Source organism: Saccopteryx leptura, chromosome 10 (assembly GCF_036850995.1).
Source record: "Saccopteryx leptura isolate mSacLep1 chromosome 10, mSacLep1_pri_phased_curated, whole genome shotgun sequence".
Lineage (NCBI taxonomy): Eukaryota > Metazoa > Chordata > Mammalia > Chiroptera > Emballonuridae > Saccopteryx > Saccopteryx leptura.
This window is the reverse complement of record NC_089512.1, coordinates 40,339,566-40,366,220: the sequence shown is the minus strand read 5'-3', so window position 1 is coordinate 40,366,220 and position 26,655 is coordinate 40,339,566. Positions and strand designations below refer to the sequence as shown.

At 36.8% G+C, this 26,655-nt stretch overlaps 1 protein-coding gene across 2 annotated transcripts in view; it reads left to right on the top strand.

Moving 5' to 3' along the window:
* STAG1 (STAG1 cohesin complex component) overlaps positions 1 to 26,655 on the top strand; it is a 475,156-nt gene that overhangs the window by 147,403 nt on the left and 301,098 nt on the right. Inside the window, exons 3-4 of one of the 2 annotated variants that reach the window (XM_066352126.1) lie at positions 9,756 to 9,858; positions 26,123 to 26,287. In XM_066352126.1, coding sequence (XP_066208223.1) covers positions 9,756 to 9,858; positions 26,123 to 26,287 — 268 coding nt within the window. The remainder of the gene's footprint in view (positions 1 to 9,755; positions 9,859 to 26,122; positions 26,288 to 26,655) is intronic. The other variant, XM_066352127.1, reaches the window with a different exon arrangement.

The window sequence follows — 26,655 nt, the reverse complement described above, 5'->3', positions numbered from 1 at the left end:
AACCATCAATATTTGTCCTCCATTTCCCCAAATTACAGGAGGTACAATTAAGTTTTTTCTCGTTATTTACTTCAAGCCTCTTTATTAGGCCTTAACTTGCACATAATACTGAGTTTGGAGGTGTCCACACAGTATTTTTTTTTCTTTTCCTTGTACTTAATATTTATCTTAACCCTGCCTGCAGTGCCTGTGTGCCTCTATGCCTTTACCTAGTGGACTCACTCATCCTTTAGGTCTTTGCTGATATATCATGTCTCCAGCAAAGCTCTTTTAACCCCTCAAAGTTTGGGTAGGTTCCCTTCTGTGGTTCTTGAATGCCTTTGCTTTTTTTTAAAACATAGTGTTTTTATAATCCTTTCTTATTGTTTTTGCCTAAACTGAGCACCTTGTTTGTGTATGGTCATCTCCTAGCAGATATCTGGGTATTAGGCAGGCCTTTAATAAATATTTCTTTGATTAAATATGAAACAGAGGTTGTATTTAAGTAGGTATTGTATTTAAAGAGAGGTTATATTGACATGATAGTATTTAACATCCTGTTTTTTTGTGAGTAACTGAATTTTTTTTCTTTAAAAATATAAACCTGTAATAGAACTGTAGGATTAGATACTGGTGATCTGTGAGGTAGATAAACTTTGTTTTCAGTCTGTCAGCTGGAGATGGCACTTTTAGTCAAGTTGAAACCTAAGAAGCATTTATTGAGGCACACAATTTTCTGAAAATATTACCAGTTGAATTAACAGCATATATTATCTTGCTTAATCTATATATCCATCAATACTGTATCTGCATTGTAAGGAAAGGAAACATGTCTTAGTATTTATAAATTTATTTCATCATTTGTAATGATAATTATTATAATTAAATCACTAAGAATTGAAAAGCAAACAAATGTTTTGATTCAGCGATTTTTAATGTTCAATTTAATAATGATTTTTGTACTGTAGACACTAGAAAGGTCACTAGTGAGTGACCTCATTATTTCTTGCCTTATTTAGATACTGTAATTATGAGTAAATTTGTCATCACAGTGTTATTTACTGGTAAGCGTTGTCAAGTATTATCAATTACTGTATATATTTCACCACATACTGTTATGCCAGGAAATATGCAAGATTTTAGGGAGAAAGAGCGTATAAAATAGACTTAGTCCTTGTTATAATTACAGATATATTGTTCCAAACTGCCTTTCATGCTAAGAAGGTAAATTAGAGGATTTTATGAGAATTTTCACCCATTCCTTTAGTTTACTCTAAAATGAGTTAGTTCACCTTTGTCTAAAGTAGAGAGAGTGTTTGGTGGAAGAAGGGGTCAGTATATTAATACCAGACTGAAGGAATGGCATGTGTAAAGACCTTGAGGAAGGAGGAATTATGGTATGTTTGTGGGACTGAAATAAAGATGTTTTCTTTTTTTTATTTTTCCAGGGTTGGGAATAGAGAGTGGGTAAATCATATAGGAACCTGCTAGATCATAATAAGAATTTGAGTTTTTATTTTTAGGAGTAGTAGGAAGCAACTATATATATGGTTTTAAGCGTAGGTGAAACCTAATAAGACATATACTTAGAAAATCACTCTTAGTGCAGTATAGTATTTAAATTGGAAGAGGCAACAATAGAAGCAAGAAGAAGTATTAGGAGGAGGATGTGGCAGTATCCAGACCAATGATGATGACAACCTGAACTAAAATGATTAAAGTGGAAATGGAGAGAGTTAGACAGAATTGGGAGATTTAGGGATAAAACGTTCATTTTTATAAGATTTGATCAATTCTTCCATTGTCCAGTAGTCTTATAAATGTGAGAACTGGCTATTACAGGTATGTGTAGAACAGTTGATCAAAGTTTGAATTTGCATACCTTTTGAAACCCAGCAGTCTACTTTGTTCTGGAGAGGTATTTGTTGATATGTAATAAGAAATAATGTACAAGGACACTTGTTTCAGCTCTGTTTGTAATAGTACTGAACTAGACACAATCTAAGTGCTCATTGATAGAGAAATAGTAAAATAAATTTTATTCATATTATGGAGTACCTTTCAGCAATCCTATGTACTGTGTGGAACATTTCTAATTATTCAGGGTGTTTGTTTGTTTGTTGGTTGGTTTTTAAATTTAAGTGAGAGAAGGAGAGACAGAGAGACAGACTCATGTATGCACCCTGACCAGGATTCTCCCAGCAACCTCCATCTGGGACCTATGCTTGCAACCAGGCTATTTTTAGTGCCAGAGGCTTAGGCTCCATGGAGCCATCTTCATCTTCCAGGGTTAACGTGCTCGAATCGAGCCATGGCTGTGGGAGGAGAAGAGAGAGAGGGGAGTATAGGGAGAAGAAGCAGATGGTTTCTATAAGCTGCAAAAGCACCAGTGGATTTTGTTTACAGAACGAGAAATACAAAATATAGTATTTACATTCTAGCATCCTGACATGGAGATAGAGAATTCAAGTTTATCTTGATATAGAAGTGGATTCTGTAACTTACTAGGTGTGTCACTATGGACAAGATTATCAGGTTTTCATATCTTTCATTTCCTCTTCTGTAATATTGGGAAAATAATTTTTTTACAATGTTTCTGTGCATGTTTTATATAAACTGTCACACGGTATATGATAAACACATTCTGAACTATAATGAGGAGAAAAAAGCCGTATGATTTATTGTTCTGAAGTATAAACTAGTAAGATCTAGATTAAGGATTGATAAACTACTGCTAGTGACTCAGATGCCTGTTTTTAAGTGCTATTGGACAACAGCCACATCCATTCATATTTATTTACTAGCTGTACCCAGCCACGCGTTGCTGTGGCTCAGTCTGGTTAAATGGAAAAGAAAGAAAAGAGAAAGTGCACGTTTCTAATATGTTTAATTTCACAATGCTTGTGGGTATACAGTATTTTTTGTTGTTCCATTGTCTGTGCAGATATAGAGATTGTCTGGTTTGCCGAGTCTAGAACATGCAACATATAATTGTCCATGTGAGAAGCAATCCGAGTGTAGATCTAAAGCGCACAATTCTAAAGATTGGCCCTGAGCTTTGTTGATGGTGATTGCAAACGCCAATCAGATAGGGAACTGCAATCTCTTAAATTGAAATGAAATATCTATTGGAATCATAGGAATGCGAGGAATGAGTATCTTCACCTTTGAAAGGTCCTGTCAAGATTGTTGCTTCTATGACGTTGCTCATTAATTTTTTTACAAACCCAAACACTTTGTTTTACCATGAAATCCATCAGCGATTTCAGCTTCTGTCTGAAAACACATGCTGTGATGTCATGCCTATCCACCAGCAATTGGCCAGGAAGTAAGAGCTGTTGTGTATTGTCCCAAGCTGGATTGCATGTGAATGTAATGAATAGGTCTGGACTCCTGTAGTGACAAACATACACAGTTGTATCTTGAGCATACTCATGCATATGATGTGGACTGCCTGTATATGAAGATGGCAAAATTGTTAGTCTTCCAACATTAGTTGTATTACCGTCATTTACAACTGCATCTCGCAAATGAACGTATTCTTCAGAGTGAAGCTTGGTCTGATTCAAACAGATGAATATCAAACGTTCTGTTTCGATTTTTGCATACATATCTATTATGTATTGGTGAAACAATTGACAGCATTTCAAAATGTGATTGTCTTCATTCTCTCGAATCATTAATTGGTATGAATAATAGTTCATTGCGCTGCATTTCATATTTGTTTCTTCGCCATTACTGGATTCATTATCTTACCGTTGAAGTGATATCCATTGGCACCATCCCAAAAAATGATTGGATATTGTAAGGCATCGTAGCATCGATGAGTTTCTGCAAGTTTTGTCAATTGATTGTTTCTCCGATGAAGAACAATATCTCTAGGTTGGAATTGATCTCCGACTATAAAAATTGCCACTTCGTCTATAGTTGGAGCATTGAATCTTCACACATGTTCTTCAGCAGCCGTTTTGTCAGCATGAATAACAATCTTGTGTGTATCCGATGGCATCATGTCAATTGCTGTTTTGAACAAACACACTATATTGTTTTTTTTCGTGAATAAGCTCTTGCTGTTGGGAAATGATGGACCTTTTTATGCCGGTAGAAATTCCGCAGCATGCATTCAATTCATCATTGCCATCAGCAATGAAATACATTCGTAGGAATTTATATTGACCATCTGGGAATGGAAGCAGGGAGCTGGATTTATGATAAATTTGTCCTTTAAATTTGAAAGTTGGCATGAATTGAGCTGTTAGAATTTCTGCGCCGAACGACATCATTTGGAAGCATGAGTTCTATTTCCTGATGTTAGATAGGAAATGCTTTGATTCGGCAGTATATCGAGGAAGCAAAGTTTTTAATGGCTCTGGTGGTTTTCCAGGTTGAGGCAGTTTAATTTTTCCGGCGGCGCAACACATTCCTTTTGTTTTTTTATTAAATTTCAGAGCCTTGCAATAAGGACACACTTCAGTCATAGTGCCGATGAGAACATGCCGGCTCTAACTATAATTATCAGCGGGGTTGTATCAGAATGCAAGGCAATTGTAATTGCATGATTGCTGAGCACAGTCATGTTTGATGCTGATCTGCTGTTTCTCGTTGACGTCTTTCAGCCACTCTCATCATGTCGCGTTTATTCTGTTGGGAACGAAGCAGATCTGAAGATGCAGAATACGATCACGTACTTGCAACTGTGCATCCTCAAGTCTGATTGCACGTAATTGGATCGTAAATCAGAAACATTGAAATGGAATTGTAAAATATTCAGTGTAGCGTGTGTTGCTCTTATGTCCAACAGATGGCACTGTTTTTAAAAAAACATGTTTTTACCTGTCACAGGTGTGACATCTATATTTATATAATAGTAGGTATATAAAAAAGAGCGCATATTCGAATGCAACAGCGTGCCAAAATTTTTAAAGCAATAGGTGAAGAACTTTCAGAGATTTAAGATTTTGAACAAACGAACATTTACATTTTTATTTATATAGATTGTCTCTGGCTGCATTCATGCTGTAGTGCCAGAGTTGAGTAGAGATGGAGATTTTTTTTTCAATTAGAAATTAAATTTAATGGTGTGACATTGATCAACAAGAGTATATAGGTTTCAGGTGTACATCTCTATGGCATGTGAACTGTTGATTGCATTGTGTGACCATCACCCAAAGTCAGATCATCCTCCGTCACCATATATTTGTTCTTTATTATAGTGCCAGAGATGATTAGTAGAGATAGAGATCTTAAGACCCCCAGGCCTAAAGTATTTACAGTATAGTTCTTTAAGGAAGTGTTTGTTGACTCCTAAATTAAATCAGTATTATTTCTAGTTTTAGGTACTATATTACCTTTGGAGAATTGCTAGAAGGAAGGTAACGATATAAAAATATTATTGGCAGCAGTGTATAGAATGTCTTGAACAAGGGAATTAGGAGAAGGAGGGAGATAAAATTAATTCAGGGGTGGTGATTATGGGTAATAATCATGGGAAGAATGAGAGAATTACTATACTGAGGACAATTCAGGAAGATTTGTTAGCTGATAGCTCAGGAGGAAGATTAATGTGATTCTAATTAAGACAGGGTAGTGGTGTGAGAGTAATAAATTTCATAACAATTTAAAGCACATGTATGCCTTAACTTAATAAATTGGTTAATTAGTGATATTGCTATGAGTAGAGAGCTAGAAATAAGTCAGTATTGGACTTAATTCTATCAATACATGTGGTATTTGGAACTTGAATAGCATTCAAAGAAGCATGTTACACAGACAGTTGAAAATATTGAGTTACAAATGGTCAAGTCTATTGATAATATATATATATAGTTAGTTATGTAGAATTTAGTGAAGAAGTTTTTGTTCCTATATCTGTAACTTTTTAGTAGGACCACTACCCTGTCTTAATTAGAATCATATTAATCTTCCTCCTGTGCTATCAGCTAACAAATCTTCCTGAATTTTCCTCAGTATAGTAATTCTCTCATTCTTCCCATGATTATTACCCAGCTTGTACTGATACCTGGAGAGCTGAATATTAAATTTCTAGGAATTGTGTGACCCCAATTAAATATACCATAGCTGTTATAAAAAGTTAAATCAGACAAACTTAAAATTAAGTAAATAGTATTGAAAATAGAAGCAATAATACTTAAAATTCATCACTTTATAATTATTTTAAATACTACTTTCTGCTCTCTAGGTTTTTATTTACACCTGTTCTATCTGTATAAGTCAAAATACTACTTTTTTGTTTTTAGTGGTGTGCCACTACTGTTCATTACTTCACAATTCTGTTGATATTGCTTTGATAGTTTGAAATTGGCTTTGGTGGGAATACTTAGATTATAAAAATCAGCAAATAAGAGAGCAGCCCAAGATGGCCAACTTGGAGAATTGGGTGTCGGATGAGGAGAAGATGATTCTGGATCACCTGTAGCTCCAAGAAGGTTGCTGAGGGCCAGTCAAAAGCGGTGACTTCCACTGGTCTTCTCCAGTTTCTGGCCTGTGAGTTCCAGGTCCGGTACATCCAGCGGCCAAATACAGAGCATCAGCTCAAGACCTAACAACCATAGATACAGTGGTATCTTAAGGAAAGGCTCCTCACACCTGACCCAGCTAAGGCATAGAAAACATCACAAACAGCAAAAATAGCAGTAGCAGTAGACAAGTAGCCCACAGCAGATTACAAACAGCTGAAGCCATCCCAGGAAGGTTTAGAAATTACACAATTGAAAGCTGGAGTCAGACAACACCAACCCTATACTCAGCTACACAAACAACATATTTGAAGGAGTAGTCTATATAGAGACAAAATGAGAAGACAGGGAAGTGCAATTCAAATGAATCAACTAGAGGAATCCCCAGAAAAAGAATTGAATGAAATGGAAATAACTAAGATGCCGGATGCAGAGTTTAGAATAATGATTGTGAGGATGCTCAAGGATCTTAGAGCAACCATAGATAGACAACATGAGCACCTAAATAATGAGATATCTGGCATCAAAAAGGACATTGGAATCATAAAAAAGAATCAGACAGAAGTGATAAACACAATATCAGAAATGAAGACTACACTACAAGGAATGAAAAGCAAGCGGAATGAAAAAGAGGATCGAATCAGTGATTTAGAGGACAAGATAAGCAAAAGCAAGGAAGCAGAACAGCAAAAGAAAAAGAGGATCAAAATGTCTGAGAAAACTCTAAGAGAGCTCTGTTACAATAGGAAGAGAAACAACATCTGTATGATACGGGTTCCTGAAGGAGAAGAGAAAGAACAACAGATAGAGAACCTGATTGAAGAAATCATAGCTGAAAATGTCCTGAAACTGATGCAGGAAAAAGTCACACAAGTTCAAGAAGCACAGAGAATCCCATTAAAAAGGAACCCAAATAAACCTACACGAAGACACATCATAATTAAAAAACCAAAGCTAAGAAATAAAGAAAGAATACTAAAAGCTGCAAGAGAAAAGCAGTCAATCACCTACAAAGAAGACCCCAAAAGGATGACATTTGACTTCTCAACAAAAACACTTGAGGCGAGAAGGGAATGGCAAGAAATACTCAATTTAATGCAGAACAAGATCCTACAACCAAGACTTTTTTATCCAGCAAGGCTATCGTTTAAAATGGAGAAATAAAAAGCTTTCCGTACAAAAAAAAAAAAAAAAACCTCAAGAAATTTATTACAACCAAACCAATAATGTAAGAAATGTTAACGGTCCTGTTATAAGCAGAACAAGGGGTAGGGTGGGGAATCTAGTAAGGAGGAATGTGGATTTAAGATTTTAGAAATGCATCCAAATTGAAAAAGAAGTAAAACTATCATTATTTGCTGATGATATGATATTGTACATAGAAAACCCTAAAGTTTCAGTAAAAAAACTACTGGACCTAATAAATAAATTCAGCAAGATGGCAGGATATAAAATTAATATTCAAAAACCAGTGGCATTTTTATACACCAACAATGAGCTGTCTGAAAGAGAAATTAAGAAAACAATCCCCTTCATTACTGCAACAACAACAAAGAAAGTACCTATCTGTAAATTTAACTAAGGAGGTTAAAGACTTGTACTCAGAAAATTATAAAACATTGATAAGAGAAATCATGGAACATAATCGAATCAAAAATGGGCAAAAGAAATGAAAAGACACTTCAAAAGGACATTCAGATGGCCAATAGGCAAAAGAAAAAATGTTCAACATCACTAATCATTAGAGAAATGCAAATTAAAACCACAATGAGATCTCACCTCACACCAGTCAGAAGGACACATTAACAAAACAAAACATAGTAAGTACTGGTGAGGATGTGGAGTAAAGGAAATCTTCCTGCACTGCTGGTGGGAATGCAGACTGGTGCAACTACTGTGGAAAATGGTATGGAGATTCCTCAAAAAATTAAAAATGGAATTGCCTTTTCACCCAGCCATCCCACTTTTAGGAATATATACTAAGAACACCAAATCACTGATTCAAAAGAAGAAATGCACCCCCATGTTTATGGCAGCATTGTTTACAATAATGATCTGGATACAGCCCAAGTGTCCTTCAGTGGACGAGTGGATTAAAAAGCTGTACCACATATACACATGGAATACTATGGGGCCATTAAAAAGAAGGAAATACTCCCTTTTGCAACAACATGGATGGACCTGGAAACTATTATGTTAAGTGACATAAGGCAGGCAAGAAATAAAAATGAAAGGGGATGAGATCAGAGAAGGGAAAGAGCTTGGTGAAATTATATATACATAACAGCGTTATAGAGAGCAGAAGAGCAAATCCTGGAGGAAAGCGGGGAGGGTGTTAGGGGGAGGGGGTAAGAAGGATGTTGAGGGGAATTCGGGGGTGCGGGAGGATGTATTTGGTGGCACACTTGAATCTATGTAAACACAATAAACTTAAATCAACAAAAAAATTAAAAAATCAGCAAATAATTGTAAATCAGGGCTCAGTTTATTGTTTTGTCAACTATCTATAGACTCAATAAGATGATGGAGAAATTGTTAATGCACATTAAATTTGTACTGGTCTATACTATTACCTGATACATAATAATACAAATAATTGAAATAGTCTTTCAGTATTTTAGAATTATTGTCCCATTTCAACAAAGGAGTTGTTTACACCATTGAACAATGATTTAAGGTCCAACAAATGTCTTTGTCATTTCACTTCCATTCTATTCATTCAAGTGAACAAAGGTGTCATCCCTCTGTCATGTCAAAACTCTATTTGTTCACCACCTGCAACCTTAAGTTATCTATGAGTACAAGAGTTTGGCAAAATTATCAAAATTATTTTATGCAACTCAATAAGCTATATGGAATTTAACATGACGAATATTATGTATTATTGTTTGTAAATTGTAGGCAGTGTATCTTTATATTAGTAATATTTCTAATATCAATAGTTTATTTTTTGAAGAGCCAGTTGTTTAACATTTACCAGAATGCCAATTTTATGAATTTAGAAAATGAGTAAAATTCTTCCCTATTCTTTGTATTTTCATATTATAGAATTTTTCTTTTTCACTTGTATTTTACATTTATATTTTGCATAGTAGCAGTCATTTCCTCCTCTTTATTTTTCTGTTTGGGTGCTTCATTTCACACAGTGTTATGTGATATTAGATAGGGAGTATTTGCTAAAGTAGAAATATAAACCGCTTCTTATCATCCAAATAACAGAAGGTATGGGAAGCAGTGTAACAGAACTGCATTGTATTTATGAATTAATGTGTTACTAAGATAACATATCACATTTTCTAGGGATTCAACTAATGAAACTACTGCTCATTCTGATGCTGGCAGTGAACTTGAAGAAACAGAGGTCAAAGGAAAAAGAAAACGGGGACGTCCTGGCCGGCCTCCAGTAAGTATTGTGCTTGTCTTTTTTGTTTCTATAATAGTTACCAAATACAGTGGCTTAATATGAGCTGTTTGTTAATTTTAGTACTGTTAATACTTTTAGTGACATTCTAAAGATTCTTGGAAACTTTGCTTCATAAATAGCCTTAGCAGTATTCAAAAAATTAATAATGGTTTTAGTATCTCTCCTTTTTTTTTTGTATTTTTCTGAAGTTAGAAGTGGGGGGAGGCAGTCAGACAGACTCCCGCATGCGCCCAACCGGGATCCACCCAGCATGCCCACCCGGGGGCGATGCTCTGCCCATCTGGGGCATTGCTCCATTGCAGCTGGAGCCATTCTAGTGCCTGAGGCGAAGGCCATGGAGCTGTCCTCAGCGCCGGGGCCAACTTTGCTACCATGGAGCCTTGGCTGCAGAAGGGGAAGAGAGAGTCAGAAAGAAGAGGGGGAAGGGTGGAGAAGCAGACGGGTGCTTCTCCTGTGTGCTCTGACCAGGAATCGAACCCAGGACTTCCACACGCCGGGCTGACACTACCGCTGAGCCAACCAGCCACGGCCTGGTTTTAGTGTCTTTCTTGTTCTCCATGTTTCTCTTATAAATAAATGGTAGTCCATTTGAAGGCATAGAGATAATTAACATGAAATGAGGTCTGGTTAGACTTCCTTGCTTTTTAGATGCAACTCTGAGTTCTTGTGAGCTCCTCTGTGTGTACTTTGTTAGTATTAATTTGGGATTTGAGGCCAGTCTCTGAATATATTCTCATTCATACATGACTGAGAAGTTTAGAAAATCTCTTAAGTATTCTTACCATGAGGGATATCTTTATGTATTCTGAGTACACGAGTTGTTTTACTTTAAGCCTTGTAGAGACAATAGTTTGTGTTAAGGAGTTAAGGCTCATACTGTTCTACACTACTTTTATGATGTCATTTGCTGTTTATAATTTTTATTCTGTTTTATAAAAGGTTTTTGTTTTTTTTCTAATGTGAGAGGTGGGGGTATCCCGCATGCTCCCCAGCCTGGATCCACCCAAAAGCTCCCAGTCTGGCACCGACATTTGGACCATCTGAGCTATCCTCAGCACCCAGGTCAACACTTGAACCAATCAGTTCACTAGCTGTGAGAGGGGAAGTAGAGAAGGAGGGGAAGAAAAACAGATGGTCGCTTCTCATGTGTGCCCTGACTGGGGATTGAACCTGGGACATCTGCACACTGGGCTGATTTTCTATCCACCGACCAACTGGCCAGTGCCTATAAAAGTTCTTATAATAGAGTATTTCAGCCTCTTTTTATAGGAGGTGTAATAGTATATTGAACCCTTCATGTAACCTTACCCAGCTATAACAGTTACCAAGTCATGGCAAATCTTATTTTATCCATCTACCCCTTTTTTTCTTCCTATGTTATTTTTGAAGGTCCTCCTAGACATCATCATAACATCTGTAAATCTTTTAGAATGTACTACTAAAAGATAAGGCCTTACTTTCTCTCTTTTTATTAACATCACCCCTGTATATATCATTATCATGTTCTAAGGTAGCAATATTTTATTAATATTACCAAACAACCAATGTAAAGTTTATGATCATTTCATAAATATTATCACTTTTTAAATACAGTTTGTTGATTTGAATTATGACACACATAGGATCTACATGTTGTAGCTGATCATTGACATAGGACTTTTTCTGTTTGCCACTATTTTTAATTAGCTTCAGTGAAATTTCATGCCCTTTACTTTTTCAGGACAATTTTTAAAAAATGGAAAGATGATTTCTAGTATTTTCTCTAAACTTTCTTCTATCGTCTACTCTTAATTAAACGAAAAAAATTGTGGAAGAAAAGACATGCATTGTAATCAATCTTTATGTAACTTCTTAATTTCGTATAAGTATTTGGTGGTACAGCATTTCTTACAGAAATGTATATTTGAGAAAAGTGAAAGAGTCTTGCACTTAGAAGCTGAAGATGATTCTAGCTCCCCTTATTGCTATAAGATTTTTCTGAGACTGTAGGCAAATTACATTGCTTTTTCGAGGATTCATAGGTTATAGGTACAAAATTGGAAATAAGACTAAATTTCCTTGATGGTAAGAGGATAAACTGCTTACATGATTACTTAACTGAATTTGTTCTCCAATTCTTCACTTACAAGATTCAGATTAATACTGTAAGTGCTGTCTCCTTTAAGGAAGCCTTTATTTTTTTCCCTCAAGAGAATTTATCACCTTTTCAGCAGGTTATTTTTTTTCTTTTAGAATTTATTTAGCTATTACATGTCTACAGCTGTGTTCTTGTAATATTTTGCTTTCCTTGATGAAAAGGAATTTGTTCATCCAAGTACTTAGCTTCTTTTGTGGTTGGAAGTAGATTTGATTTTCAGTGTAATCAGTGCTATAGAATGTAGTAGGTAAATAGTACACGTTCATCCTTGGTGTATAAAAATTGAAAAAACTGTTTACCAGATGAGGATAGTAACATTCTGGACACTTGAGTTAGTTCGACTTTAGTTTATATTTTCATAATCGTTAATTCATATTGTTTACAGTTTCATCCGACTCAGACCTATTCTTGATCTTGGCAACAACACCATTGCATTGAGGTGATGCTGCTTTTTATGCCACTTAATCCTCACAACAACTTAATGAAATAGGTCTTATATGCATTTAACACAGTACAGAGCAAAAATACAAAGTGGTAACTTCCCTACAGTTATTTGCCACAGGCTTATTTGTTTTATTATTATTTGTAACAGTAAAAGATTCTGACTCTTAAACTCTTTCTTTTAAGAATGCCAAAATGCCAAGCTAGTATTTAATATTGAGGGGTATAATTGTCAGTGATCAGATTTGAGTTATGCCTCAGTACCTGTTTTGGTAGTTGCTTGAACATTACAACAACTGGTTCCATTTTGAACAATTCCAAGTTTTGACAGATACACCTTTTATATAGCTATTTTAATATTGTTCATAGTTTATTCATTTACTCAGTCAAATGAGAACAAATATATGTAGTATAAGGACTTGTTATGTGCAGTATTGTTTTCCATTTTTAAGCTCTTAGGGAAAATCTCATTTTTGGTATTTCTTTCTGGTATACTGTTATTTCAGAGATTTTTGTTTCTTATTAAACCATTCTTATTTTGCTGTTATCCTAACTCATATTTGTTATAAGTCTCTGCCCAAATAATTAATGATTTCTAAACAAACATTATAGTATTATGTTCATGCTAACTCTATGATTGCATTAACAAATAATAGACATCATTTTCTCTTGTCTATACATACTGCTGTCTTGGTGATCACACCTAATTTCGTGACTTTAAATACCATAACTAAGCTTATGTCACGTAGATTTATATCTCCAGCAAAGACTCCAGGCTTATATCCAATTGTTGTTGAGCATCTTGATTTAGATATTTAAGGGCCAAAGCTGTTTTAAAAACCAAACTCCCAAGCTTTCTGTTCCCCTGCCACCTCTCTTACATATGGCGACTTCATCCCTCTGACTACTCAGCTATAAATCTTTTTTTAAGTGAGAGGTGGGAAGATAGTGAGACATTCCTGCATATGCATTGACTGGGATCCACCCAGTAACCTCATCTGGGGCCAATGCTGGAATTAACTGAGCTGTTTTTAGTGTCTGAGACTGATGTGCTCTGACCAATCGAGCTATTCTCAGTGCCCGGGCAAAACTAGTACCAGTTGAACCACTGGCTGCAGGAGGGGACGAGGGAGAGAATGAGGAGAGGGAGAAGAGAGAAAGGGGAAAGGGCAGGAAAGAGAAGCAGATGGTCACTTCTCTTGTGTGCCCTGACCGGGAGTCTAACGTGGGACGTCCATACACCAGGCCAACCCTCTATCCATGGAGTCAACCAGCAGGACTGGCTATAAATATTATAGTCATCTTCGACTCTGTATTTCTTAGCCTGATCCAGTCTATAGTATTAGCAAATCCTGTCTAATTGACTTGCAAATAGTATCAGTTATGTTTTTACTACAAAACTGAATTAAGCCGGCCCTGGCCGGTTGGCTCAGTGGTAGAGCGTTGGCCTGGCGTGCAGAAGTCCCGGGTTCGATTCCTGGCCAGGGCACACAGGAGAGGCACCCATCTGCTTCTCCATCTCTCCCCCTCTCCTTCCTCTCTGTCTCTCTCTTCCCCTCCCGCAGCCAAGGCTCCATTGGAGCAAAGATGGCCCGGGAGCTGGGGATGGCTCTGTGGCCTCTGCCTCAGGCGCTAGAGTGGCTCTGGTTGCAACATAGCGACGCCCAGGATGGGCAGAGCATCGCCCCCTGGTGGGCAGAGCATCGCCCCTGGTGGGTGTGCCGGGTGGATCCCAGTCGGGCGCATGCGGGAGTCTGTCTGACTGTCTCTCCCCATTTCCAGCTTCAGAAAGAAAAAAAAAACAAACAAAAAAAAAAACAATTAAGCCACCATCATATGCTATTGCTCAAACCTATCAGACTTACTCCTGTCTCAGGGCCCTCTTTCATCTTGTCATTGAAGCCTCCCCTAAAGATGGTATTTTAATATTTTAAATTGGAAATTCTTACTCCTATATACTTAAATCCCTTTCTCTCTTTCTCTGTCTCTCTCAGAGAGAGGTTCTTTTTTCTCCATAGCACTATTACCATATAACCTAATATACATTTTATTTACTTACTGTCTATCTCCCCCTGCTAGAAAGTAAGCTGCATAAAAGGCAGGAATTTTTTTTTTAAATAATTTTATTTTTAATGGGGCGACATCAATAAATCAGGATACATATATTCAAAGATAACAAGTCCAGGTTATCTTGTCGTTCACTTATGTTGCATACCCATCCCCCAAAGTCAGATTGTCCTCTGTCACCTTCTATCTAGTTTTCTTTGTGCCCCTCCTCCTCCCCCTCTCCCTCTCCTTCTCCCCCTCCCACTGTAACCACCACACTCTTATCAATGTCTCTTAGTTTCACTTTTATGTCCCACCTACGTATGGAATAATGCAGTTCCTGTTTTTTTTCTGATTTACTTATTTCACTTCGTATAATGTTATCAAGATCCCACCATTTTGCTGTAAATGTTCCGATGTCAACATTTCTTATGGCTGAGTAGTATTCCATAGTGTATATGTGCCAAATCTTCTTTATCCAGTCATCTATTGATGGGCTTTTTGGTTGTTTCCATGTCCTGGCCACTGTGAACAATGCTGCAATGAACATGGGGCTACATGTGTCTTTACGTATCAATGTTTCTGAGTTTTGGGGGTATATACCCAGTAGAGGGATTGCTGGGTCATAAAGTAATTCTATTTTCAGTTTTTTGAGGAACCACCATACTTTCTTCCATAAAGGTTGTACTACTTTACATTCCCACTAACAGTATATGAGGGTTCCTTTTTCTCCACAGCCTCTCCCACATTTGCTATTACCTGTCTTGTTAATAATAGCTAATCTAACAGGTGTGAGATGGTATCTCATTGCAGTTTTGATTTGCATTTCTCTAATAACTAAAGAAGATATGCATCTTTTCATATATCTGTTGGCCATTTGTATTTCTTCCTGGAAGAAGTGTCTGTTCGTGTCCTCTTCCCATTTTTTTATTGGAAAAGGCAGGGATTTTTGTTTTATTTTTTTATTGTTGTGTACTAGTGTCTGTCTTCTCAGTATGTATTTATTGAATGAATGAATGAATGAGTACTTTTTTTCTCCTGGTGTTTAAATTTTTTTTTATTTTGAAGTAATTTCAGACATAGTAGAGTTCCAAGAATGTAGACTGTCCAAATGTTAGCACTTTACTGCATTTGCTTTATCATATTTCTCTCTGTGTGTGTATTCATACACAGGCACTTATGTGTATATTATATACCTATTCTTATTTTTGAACTATTTGAGAATAAACTACAGACATGATACTAGTTTACTTCTAAAGCTTTGGTATCAATATCCTTTAAATCAAGGACATTCGTATACAGTATGATTATTAAAAAGCAGGAAAGTAATGTTGATATAATACTGACCTTATCTATACACTTCATTCAGATTTTGCCAGTTGTATGTGTAATGCCTTTAGGAAAAGAAAATATATTGGTTCAGGGTTTCATTACTAGATGTAATGTAAATTAGTGCATCTGTAACCCAACCTATCCTTGAGTCCCTGCTTTAGTATTTTATTAAGGGTTTTTCTTTTTGTTCTGTTAACTGAGATTCAGCACTTACATTCTCAACATTATTTAACTGTTTTATTTGTCTAGGCTGAACAGAAGTATATAAAAATACAGGACAACCAGGAAGATGGGTTAGCAGGTGAATTTATTTATAAAATCTAGATGTTCTAAATTAGTTGGTTCTTGTATTTAGAAGATTGTGAATTTTATGATTTTTATTTAGACATTTTACCTAATTTTTAGTGAGTACATAGTATTCTGTATCAAACTGATTAATACCCTGTTATTGAACATTTATATTAAAAATTCTTCACTGATCTAAACCATGCTGATATAAACTATCTTCCAAATAAATTTTTTTCTTAGAGCCATCGATATTTTTTACCTTAAATTCCTAAAAGTGGAATTGGTTAATCAAAGGTATGTTATATGTTTGAAAGTTTTCATTTGTCTTACTGATTTGCTTTTACACAGCACAGTACATAGCATTGCCCATTGTATCTTTAAGTTTTCATTTAGAATTTCTTCCACAGTCGAGTTTTAGTTCTGACTTTCTTAGTTTTGTTTAAACCTATCATAATTCTTTCAGAAATCCCGAATTAAACGTCACTATTGAATTTCCTCATCCAAAGTTCCTTCCCCTCTGTACTATATCTGATGAGATTTTTACTTCTGATGAAATTTAATTTCACTGTGTCTTCTTATGTCTTTTCCTTCTACTGTCTCTCTACCTTTAGTCTCTCTTTTTTTCTTTCATCCTTTTTAATACTGCCAGGTAGACGTTTCCAAAACTTGTTTAAATAGCACTAAGTGTTAGGGGGGGAATGTTCTGACTTACCTTACAACCTAATGTTTTGTGTTTCCCTACTCATAACCTTTCATTCAGTTAGATACATACCTTTGACCTTCTGTAGGTGGGTTTTGCTTTCCTACTTCCCCACCTTAGTTCATTTTGTTTTTTCTTTCTTTCTGGAATCCTTGGTTCCTAAATTCTGTTTATGCTAAGCTTACTAATTATACTAATCTATTAAGTCCCAATTTACAGCTTATTTGTTCTGTGAAACTTTCTCTGCTTACTAGTCACTGGAAATAATCTTTTCCTTTATAGAGCCCTTTTTTTTTCCTTTCTTTTCTTTTCTTTCTTAGGGACAGACAGACAGGAACGGAGAGAGATGAGAAGCATCAATCATTTTTTGTTGTGACACCTTAGTTATTCATTGATTGCTTTCTGCAATGTGCCTTGACCGTGGGCCTTCAGCAGACCGAGTAACCCCTTGCTGGAGCCAGCGACCTTGGGTCCAAGCTGGTGAGCTTTGCTCAAGCCAGATGAGCCCACGCTCAAACTGGCGACCTTGGAGTCTCGAACCTGGGTCCTCCACATCCCAGTCCAACGCTCTATCCACTGCGCCACCGCCTGGTCAGGCCATGGCACCCTTTTCAACACTTGTCTTAAACTAAATTTCTATGAGAAGTATTTTTAATATACTATACTGTACTATACTATACTATAGTATATTAAATGGGTTTTTTTCTGTTTCTATTTAGTTATATAATGAATATAAAGATTTTGCTTTAAGCTATCCTAGATATGTTTATATACATTATTTGTGAAAGGTAGGGTTTTTTTTCATATTTATAGCTTATGAATAAATTTAGGCAAAGCACAAAAGGTAAAGAAAGTTGGTGTATCTGTGTCTCTTAAAATTTCTAGAAAAGTCATTGTGCATTCAGACTGAAGTGTAGCCTATATACAGAGCTTTAGGATAGAGTGATTTTGAATAGTTAATTTTCCTGTACTGCAGTTCTGTACTTCTATTTACTGGAAGTACAGGTACACATTCAAATTAAGTAGTATGTAGTTGTAGTAAAGCATTTGTGCTCAAGATCAGTCAAAACTCTAGCATTAGATTGTAACATTTTAACAAAGATGCAGTGAAGGGTGTATATCTTTGTAACTTTCCATGCATATTATTTATAAAAATCATTATGTAATATATTGGGACAGGCTTTGTTTTAGGAAGTTATATTTATTAATATTTTTTCCCCTCTTGTTTCCTTTGAACTGGCTGCAGCAATGAATGCATTGCCCTAGTGTTTGTCTTACTAATCATGTGGACCATGGAAATCTTTCTTACACTAATGTTTATAAGAGAGGAAGCATGAGTGTTTCTCCTCCACCACCAATTGACAATAATGTATTAGGATGTAGAAAAATACATTTTAGGCCCTGGTCACTTGGCTCAATAGATAGAATGTGGCCCAGTCTATGGACAGCCTGGGTTCAATTCCTGGTCAGGGCATACAGAAAAGCGACCGTCTCCTTTCCTCTTCCCTTCCTTCAGCTACTGGCTGGATGGGTTCAAGCGTCAGCCCCGGGCACTGAGGATAGCTCGGTTGGTCCAAGAGTTGACCACAAACAGGGGTTGCTGGGTGGATCCAGGTAGGGGCTCATGCAGAAGTCTGTCTCGTTATCTCTCCTCCTCAAAAAATAAAAATAAAAAATACATTTTAAATACTATAAGTTCTTTGAAAGCTGTGTGTTGTGCTATATACAAAGGTGATGTGTCTAATATATAGTAACTGAGTGATGAATGAAGAAATAAAAGTGCTACGTGAGCAAAAAAAACTTTTTTAATGCCTTGAATTCTGTAGATTGAGTCAATTTAAGTTAGCTCATAATTAAATTCAGGTTATGCATATTTGGCAGTAATACCATATGTGTCACTTAGGCACGGATTCTCAAAAGGTAAAATAAGTGTGACCCCATAAATCAAACACTTAAAAATTAGACATGACCTCTAGTTTGAGGAGATCTGGGAAGAGTTCCACTTATTGTTTATGGAAGAAAGACTTCCTAGGTGGGGAGTAATTGGGGTAGATGGAATAAGCTGATCCAGTTCCACCAAGGGGACTGTGTGTGTAGAATCAGTAAGCATTTAAAGATCTCTGCTGAGCGTGACCAGGCGATGGCGCAATGGATAGAGCATCGGACTGGGATGCGGAAGACCCAGTTTCGAGACCCCGGGGTCTCCAGCTTGAGCGCGGGCTCGTCTAGTTTGAGCAAAAACTCACCAGCTTGAACCCAAGGTCGCTAGCTCGAGTAAGGGGTTACTCGGTCTTCTGAAGGCCCACGGTCAAGGGCCATATGAGAGAGCAATCAGTGAACAACTAAGGTGTGATAACAAAAAACTGATGATTGATGCTTCTCATCTCTCTTCGTTCCTGTCTGTCTGTCCCTATCTATCCCTCTCTCTGACTCTCTTTCTATCTCTGTTAAAAAAAAAAAAAAGATCTCTGCTGAACTAGATCTATGGTAGAGCTAGTGTGTATGTGGTCTGGTAACCTGTTTTCGTGGCCCCATTCAGTGGCCAGGCCTGCTATTGAAGGATAGGATTTCAGTCCCTGGGATAAACTGATAAACAGTAGGATAGAACTAGCTGAAGAGGAACTGAGTTACTGGCTAGATTTCTAAGACATTATTAACCTGCAGATTAAGGCAAAGACTCTGTTTTTAAGATGGCATAACCTGATATCTGGACCAACTAAAGAAGTTTGATATAGCCTGACCAGGCAGTGGCACAATGGATAGAGCGTCGACCTGGGACTCTGAAGACCCAGGTTTGAAACCCCAAGGTCACTGGCTTGAGCATGGGCTTACTAACTTGAATGTTGGATGACAGGCATGAACCCATGATCGCAAGCTTGAGTCCAAAGGTCACTCACTGACTTGAAGCCCAAGGTCACTGGCTGGAGCTCAAGATTGTTGGCTTGAGCAAGGGGTCACTGGCTCAGCTGGAGCCCCCTGGTCAAGATACATATGAGAGAGCAATCAATGAACAACTAATGTGTCACAACAGTTTTATGTTTCTTATCTCTCTCCCTTCTGTCTGTCACTCTCTCTCTCTGTCTCGCTTAAAAAAAAAAGGTTTGATATAGAACATCATCCATTTCTTGTATTTGAGAGCTCTTTGAGTCCTTGTCTAGGAATGAGACTTCAGGGGGCATAATCTATGTGACCAGAAAAGTGTAGGCAAGGGAACCTGGCAAGTGACAAGTAATTCAAGGTTTAGGTATGTATTAATATCCCTTTGAAATAATTCACAGTTTGTAATTTTTAAGTCCCCCATACATTCTTGCCTACATCCCCAACCCCAGAACAAACAATGTGATTTGAGTGGGCTAAGTACTGTATAGCTAATGTCTGAGGGATGAATTATCCCAGGACTGCAAAAATTGTACCCATTGGGGGTATGATAAGTTAAAGATTTGAGTGTATCCTGTTGTTATGATCTTCCCTCTTTCTTATTCTTTTTTTATTAGTGACAGTTTTTTATAACATCAGTGTTCCGTTTGTCTTTCTGCATCTTTACCATATATTACTGTCTGGATCTCTACTAGGAAATCACTCTTCTGATAATGGAGATAGAATATAGATAGACCCTGGATAAGATCAAGTGGATTTTTATTTATCTTTATTATTTTGTATGTTTATAACCAGTACTAAAGGACTTCCAAATATGAAAATTATGGTTTACTTTCCTTTGACATACACAAACAGTCTTACACATGCACTGGCTTATTTGTTGTCATATTATGTGTAATAATAAAAGACCTAAAACAAAATACATGTCCATCAACAGATTAATGGCTAGGTAAGTAATTTTTTTTTTAATTTAATTTATTTATTTATTATTTATTTTTTACAGAGACAGAGTGAGTCAAAGAGAGGGATAGACAGGGACAGACAGACAGGAACGGAGAGAGATGAGAAGCATCAATCACTAGTTTTTCATTGCACCTTGCAATACCTTAGTTGTTCATTGATTGCTTTCTCATATGTGCCTTGACCGCGGGCCTTCAGCAGACCGAGTAACCCCTTGCTGGAGCCAGCAACCTTGGGTTCAAGCTGGTGGGCTTTTTGCTCAAACCAGAGGAGCCTGCGCTCAAGCCGGTGACCTCGGGGTCTCGAACCTGGGTCTTCCGCATCCCAGTCCAACGCTCTATCCACTGCACCACCGCCTGGTCAGGCTAGGTAAGTAATTTAATGTACATCTATACAGCAGCTTTCACAAAAGAATAAGACATTCTCTAGGTTTTGCCATAAATTAATTACAAATATGTTGATAGTGAAATTAGGATGATGAACATGTGTGTGTAACAAAATATAATAGAGACATGGAAATATGTATTTTTTTCCAATTTTTATTCCGTTGAAATACACAACAGATTTAATCAAGTTAATGATTTTAAGTATACATTTCACTGATATTAAATACATTCATAATGTTGTACTGTCATCATCACCATCCTTCTTCATCTTCATCTTTTAATACTGAAGCTCTTTATGCATTAAACAGTAATTCCTCATTCTCTCTTCCCCATCCCTACCCAGTCTCTGGCAACCACCATTCTACTGTTTCTATGATTTTGACTAAGTACCTGGTATAAGAGGAATCATGGTATTTGTTTTTTTGTGAATAGCTTATGTCAGTTACCATAATGTCCTTAAGGTTCATCCATGTTTTAGCATATATCAGAATTTCTTTACCTTTTAAGGCTGAATAACATTCTGGTATACATGTATAGCACATTTGCTTATCCAACCACCAATGGACACTTGGATTGCTTCCAAGTTTGAGCTATTGTGAACAATGTTGGTATGAACAAGGGTACGCAGATATCTTTTTTTGAGACCCTGCTTTCAGGGTGGTTCGTTTTTTTGTTTGTTTGTTTTGTATTTTTCTGAAGCTGGAAACGGGGAGAGACAGCCAGACAGACTCTCGCATGCGCCTGACTGGGATCCACCCGGCACGCCCACCAGGGGCCACGCTCTGCCCACCAGGGGGCGATGCTCTGCCCCTCCGGGGCATCGCTCTGCCACGACCAGAGCCACTCTAGCGCCTGGGGCAGAGGCCAAGGAGCCATCCCCAGCGCCCGGGCCATCTTTGCTCAATGGAGCCTCGGCTGCAGGAGGGGAAGAGAGAGACAGAGAGGAAGGAGGGGTTGGGGGTGGAGAAGCAAATGGGCGCTTCTCCTATGTGCCCTGGCCGGGAATCGAACCCTGGTCCCCCGCACGCCAGGCCGACGCTCTACCGCTGAGCCTACTGGCCAGGGCCTACTGTGGTTATTTTATTAGAACAGAGTAGCATTATTCAATAGTAATTTGATACGAGCCCCACCTGCAATTTAATGTGTTCTAGTAAGATAAAACAAAGTGGATAAAGTTAACTTTAATAATATTTCTTTTTTCTTTTTTTTATGTGAGCACTTTGTTTTCTTTTTTTATTAATTTATTGTGTTTACATAGATTCTAGTGTTCCTCGAATTCATCCTCCCCTCCCCCGTGTTCCCTAGTACATCCCTCCCTGTCCCTCTCCATGTAACGCCCTCCCCCCTTCCCTCCAGGATTTGCTTTTCTGCTCTCATTCCATCCTATCAGCCTATCATTCCCTTTCCTTCTGTCCGCTTTCCTTCTGGATCCTTTGATCCCACTTCTGTCTCTATTCCACTCCTCAGTTCATATTGTTTGTTGGATTCCTCAGATGAGTGAGGTTATATGATATTTTTCTTTCTCTGCCTGGCCTATTTCACTTAACATAATAGTTTCCAGGTCCATCCATGTTGTCACAAAAAATAATATTTCCTTCCCTGTCATGGCCCCATAGTATTCCATTGTGTATATGAATAATATAATTTCTTTAACTTAATATATGAAATATTTCATCATATAATTAGTATAAAATTATTAATGAGATATTTTATGGGTCTTTTTCATACTAAATTTTCATGATTTTGTGAATATTTTATACTTAACTGCACATCTCATTTTTGACTAGCCATATTATTTAGCTACATGAGCTTAGTGGCTATTATGTTGGACAGTGCAAACACAGAATCAGGGTCTAGTCAGAAAACAGAATCCTTACCAGTAATTTGAACAGAAAAATTAATGTGAATAAATTGTCCTTCATAAATTGTCATTCCAGAATTGCAAATTAAGACAAGATACCATTCATTATACACCTGTTAAAATGGCTGAAATCCAAAAACCTGACAATACTAATTTTATGGCAAGGATATGAAGCAACAGGAACTCCTGTTTGTTGTCGTTTAGAAGGCAAAATGGTACAGCTAACTTTAGAAGATAGTTTGGCAGTTTCATACAAGGCCAAACATAGTTTTACCATGTGATTCAGTCATCATCCTCCTAGGTGTTTACACTGCTTTGAAAAATTTTTTTTTTATTTTTTAAGTGAGAGGTTTGGAGGCAGAGACAGACTCCCGCATGCACCCCAACCAGGATTTACCCGGTAGGCCCCCTACTTGGTGTTGCGCTGCCCATCTGGGGCTGCTGCTCCGTTGCTTGACAATGGAGCACTTTCAGCACCTGAAGCAAGGCCATGGAGCCATCCTCAGCACCTGGGACCAACTTGCTTGAACCACTGGAGCCATGGCTGTGGGAGAATAAGTTGGGGGGGGGGTGGAGAAGCAGATGATCGCTTCTCCTGTGTGCCTTAACCAGGAATCGAGTGTGAGCCTTACACAAGCTGTGCTAACACTCTACCGCTGAACCAACTGGCCAGAGCTTGCTTTGAAAATGATGTTCACATAAAACCCTGCATGTGACTATGTAAAGCAGTTTTATGTCTCATTGCCAAAAATGATGACTGAGATATTCATTGAAGATTAGGTTAATAGATGACAAAATGTGGCACATTCATACAATGGAATATTATTTAGAAACACAAAGAATTTTGCTATTTAGCCTCTGAAAGACATCGATGACTCAAATGCAAATTATAAAAAGTGAAAGATGCCAATCTGAAAAGGCTAAGTGCTATGCAACCAATTATCTTAATATTTGTAAAAAGACAGAACTATAGTGATGATAAAAAACAATTTAGTGTTTGTCAAAAGGAAATAGGAGGTTTGAATGGAAGAAGCACAGTGATTTTTTTTTTAAGGTAGTGAAACTTTTCTGTGATACCAGAATTATGCATACATGACAGTATACATTTGTCAAAACCCATGAACTTTACAGAAAAAGTGATTTTATGAATACAGATGTTTAAAAATCACAGCACACACATATGAACACACATACATTCACACACAAAAAATGATGGGAATATGTCAAGTGACTATTGGAGCCAATCTTGAAGCTTTTCCAGTGGCCAAAGATGAAATAAGTTGAATAATAGCTTAAATAGAGTAGGAATTATAATCCAAAGTATAAAATAAGTGTTGATTAGCCCACATTCATATAAATGGTTGAATGAATGAGTGGGAATAGACAAATTTTCCGTATTGAAGGATTCCAAATAATATGTGTACATATTTCTTTCTCAAGGAAGTGGAGTACAATTCCCTAGCCCTTAAATGAGGGTGCATGTGGTGATTTTGTACCAAAGGGTGCAGTGTGGAAAATGGAGGAAAAGTAACTTTACAGTGGTAGAAACCTGACAAACATCAACTCAGCCAACTGATTAAGGTCAACATAACAGTGATAAGTCGTGTTTATCATATGTACTCTTGATAGGATGAATTGACAAACACTTCTATCTCTCACATTTTATTCCCCAAACCCATAACTTCAGTCTAGTCATGAGAAATACAACATACAAACCCAGTTTGGAAACACTGTACAAAATACTTGACCTGTAATTTCTCAGAACTGTCAAGGTCACTAAAAATCAGAGAAGTCTGAAAATTGTCACCTGCTAAGAGGAGTTAAAAAAGACTCATTGTAAATGTAATATGGTATTCCGAGTGGAGTTCTGGAAAAGAAAAAGGTCATTAGGCAAGAAACTGATAAAATCTGAAGTATGGACTTTTGTTAATATATCAGTATTGGTTCATTAATTGTAACAAATGTATCATATAGATGGAAAGGTGTTAATAATGGGGTTATTAGATGTGACATATGTGGGAGTTCTCTATTATCTTAATTATTTTTGTAAATCAAAAGCTTCTAAAAATTTAAATTAACAGTAAACTTATGTATAAATTTACATATAAAAATAGTTGTAAGATTGTTTACTAAAAGGAGTGAAAGAGAACTTAAAAACACAGGAATAAAAAATGAAGGGAACAGGTATTGTAAACTCAGAGAGAAGCCCCTCCATGCTATGCTTTGGAGTGTTTCTACAGAGCTCTCTAGTTACAAAGCCTAACACTGCAGATGACAAAAGAGAAATGTTTACAGGGTCCAGCTCCAGCATCACGAAGTGGGACAAATCAGGGTGGATTTGGAAGTGAAGGGCAGTAAATTGATACCTGAAAAGGCTATTAAGAAAGTGAATTAAATCACTCAGAAGATAATATAAATATTGAGGATAGATAGGTAAGAAATGTAGGGAGAGAAATGGAATGTGAAATGAAAGGAAGAAGTCATGTGGTCTGTTGAGAGTTTCAAGGAATGTCTTACTACATTTAGCAACCTTAATTGTATTGGTGAGTTTAGCGAAAAAACCTTGATGAATTTATATGTGAATGAACTTGGGGTTATTAACAGTGACTGCAATTTTATAGAATTACCCTTCACTGTAAAGGTGGTAGTTAGTGGTGGATTTTATTTTTAAACTGGGGGCATGAGATAGGATGTTCATTGAAGAATGTAAATGTCACCAAGGCAGGAATATTTGCTTTGTTTATTTCCATATTCTCAGTACCTAGAATGGTTTCAAATATGTTCAATGTCTATTTGTTACATGACAGCTAAAAAATACTCGAGCCTTTCAGTAGAGGGAGAAGTCCAATACGCAGCATTTTCAAGTAGTTTTGTTGAACAAAGTTTCTGAGGAAGGAGAATATTGAGGAGGGTACGAAGAAGGATGTCAAGGGGGGGACATGTTTTCAGTGTTCTGCATTGACATTATTGTGGTATGAAATACTAAATTTTTTTTTTTTAACTTTATTTTCATGCCTTATCTAAATTAACTTATGCTTTGCTATTTGCACTTTTTTATCACTGAAAACAAATTGTAGATCTTCCGTTGGTCAGGGATTATGTCTCTTGCCTTTAGTAGTACTAACTACCTTTCACATGATCAAACATAATTTGAGATCCTTTTGCCTAAAGCAATGTATGCCTGCATTTATTTTTTTCTTCATCTTTTTATTCAGTCTACAAATAAGAAACCTCGAAAATCTCCAGGAGAGAAGAGTAGAATTGAAGCTGGAGTTAGAGGAACAGGCCGGGGAAGAGCTAATGGGCACCCTCAACAGAATGGCGAAGGGGAGCCTGTCACATTATTTGAAGTGGTGAAACTGGGGAAAAGTGCAATGCAGGTAAACTTTAGGTGCTTTTATTTTATTTATAAAGCAATACAGTCAATAATCTATGTGGAACCTGTTAGTATATACAGTGGTCCCTCGTCTGTCGCAGGGATTAGGTTCCAGAACCCATCACGATAAGCGAAAATTCACGAAGTAGCGACCCTATATATTAATTTTATTATTTATACATATTTTAAGGCTTTATTTCAATTTAATATTCTTTTGATATGTTTTTAATTTATGTTTTTATATTGTTTTTAATTTTTTAGGCTAGAAAATGCTTATTTCACTGTAAAAATAATTAAAATAATCAATATATAAAAATACCTATATACTGCAAAATCCCGTGATGCAAAATTAGATGCAAACAATTTAAAAAT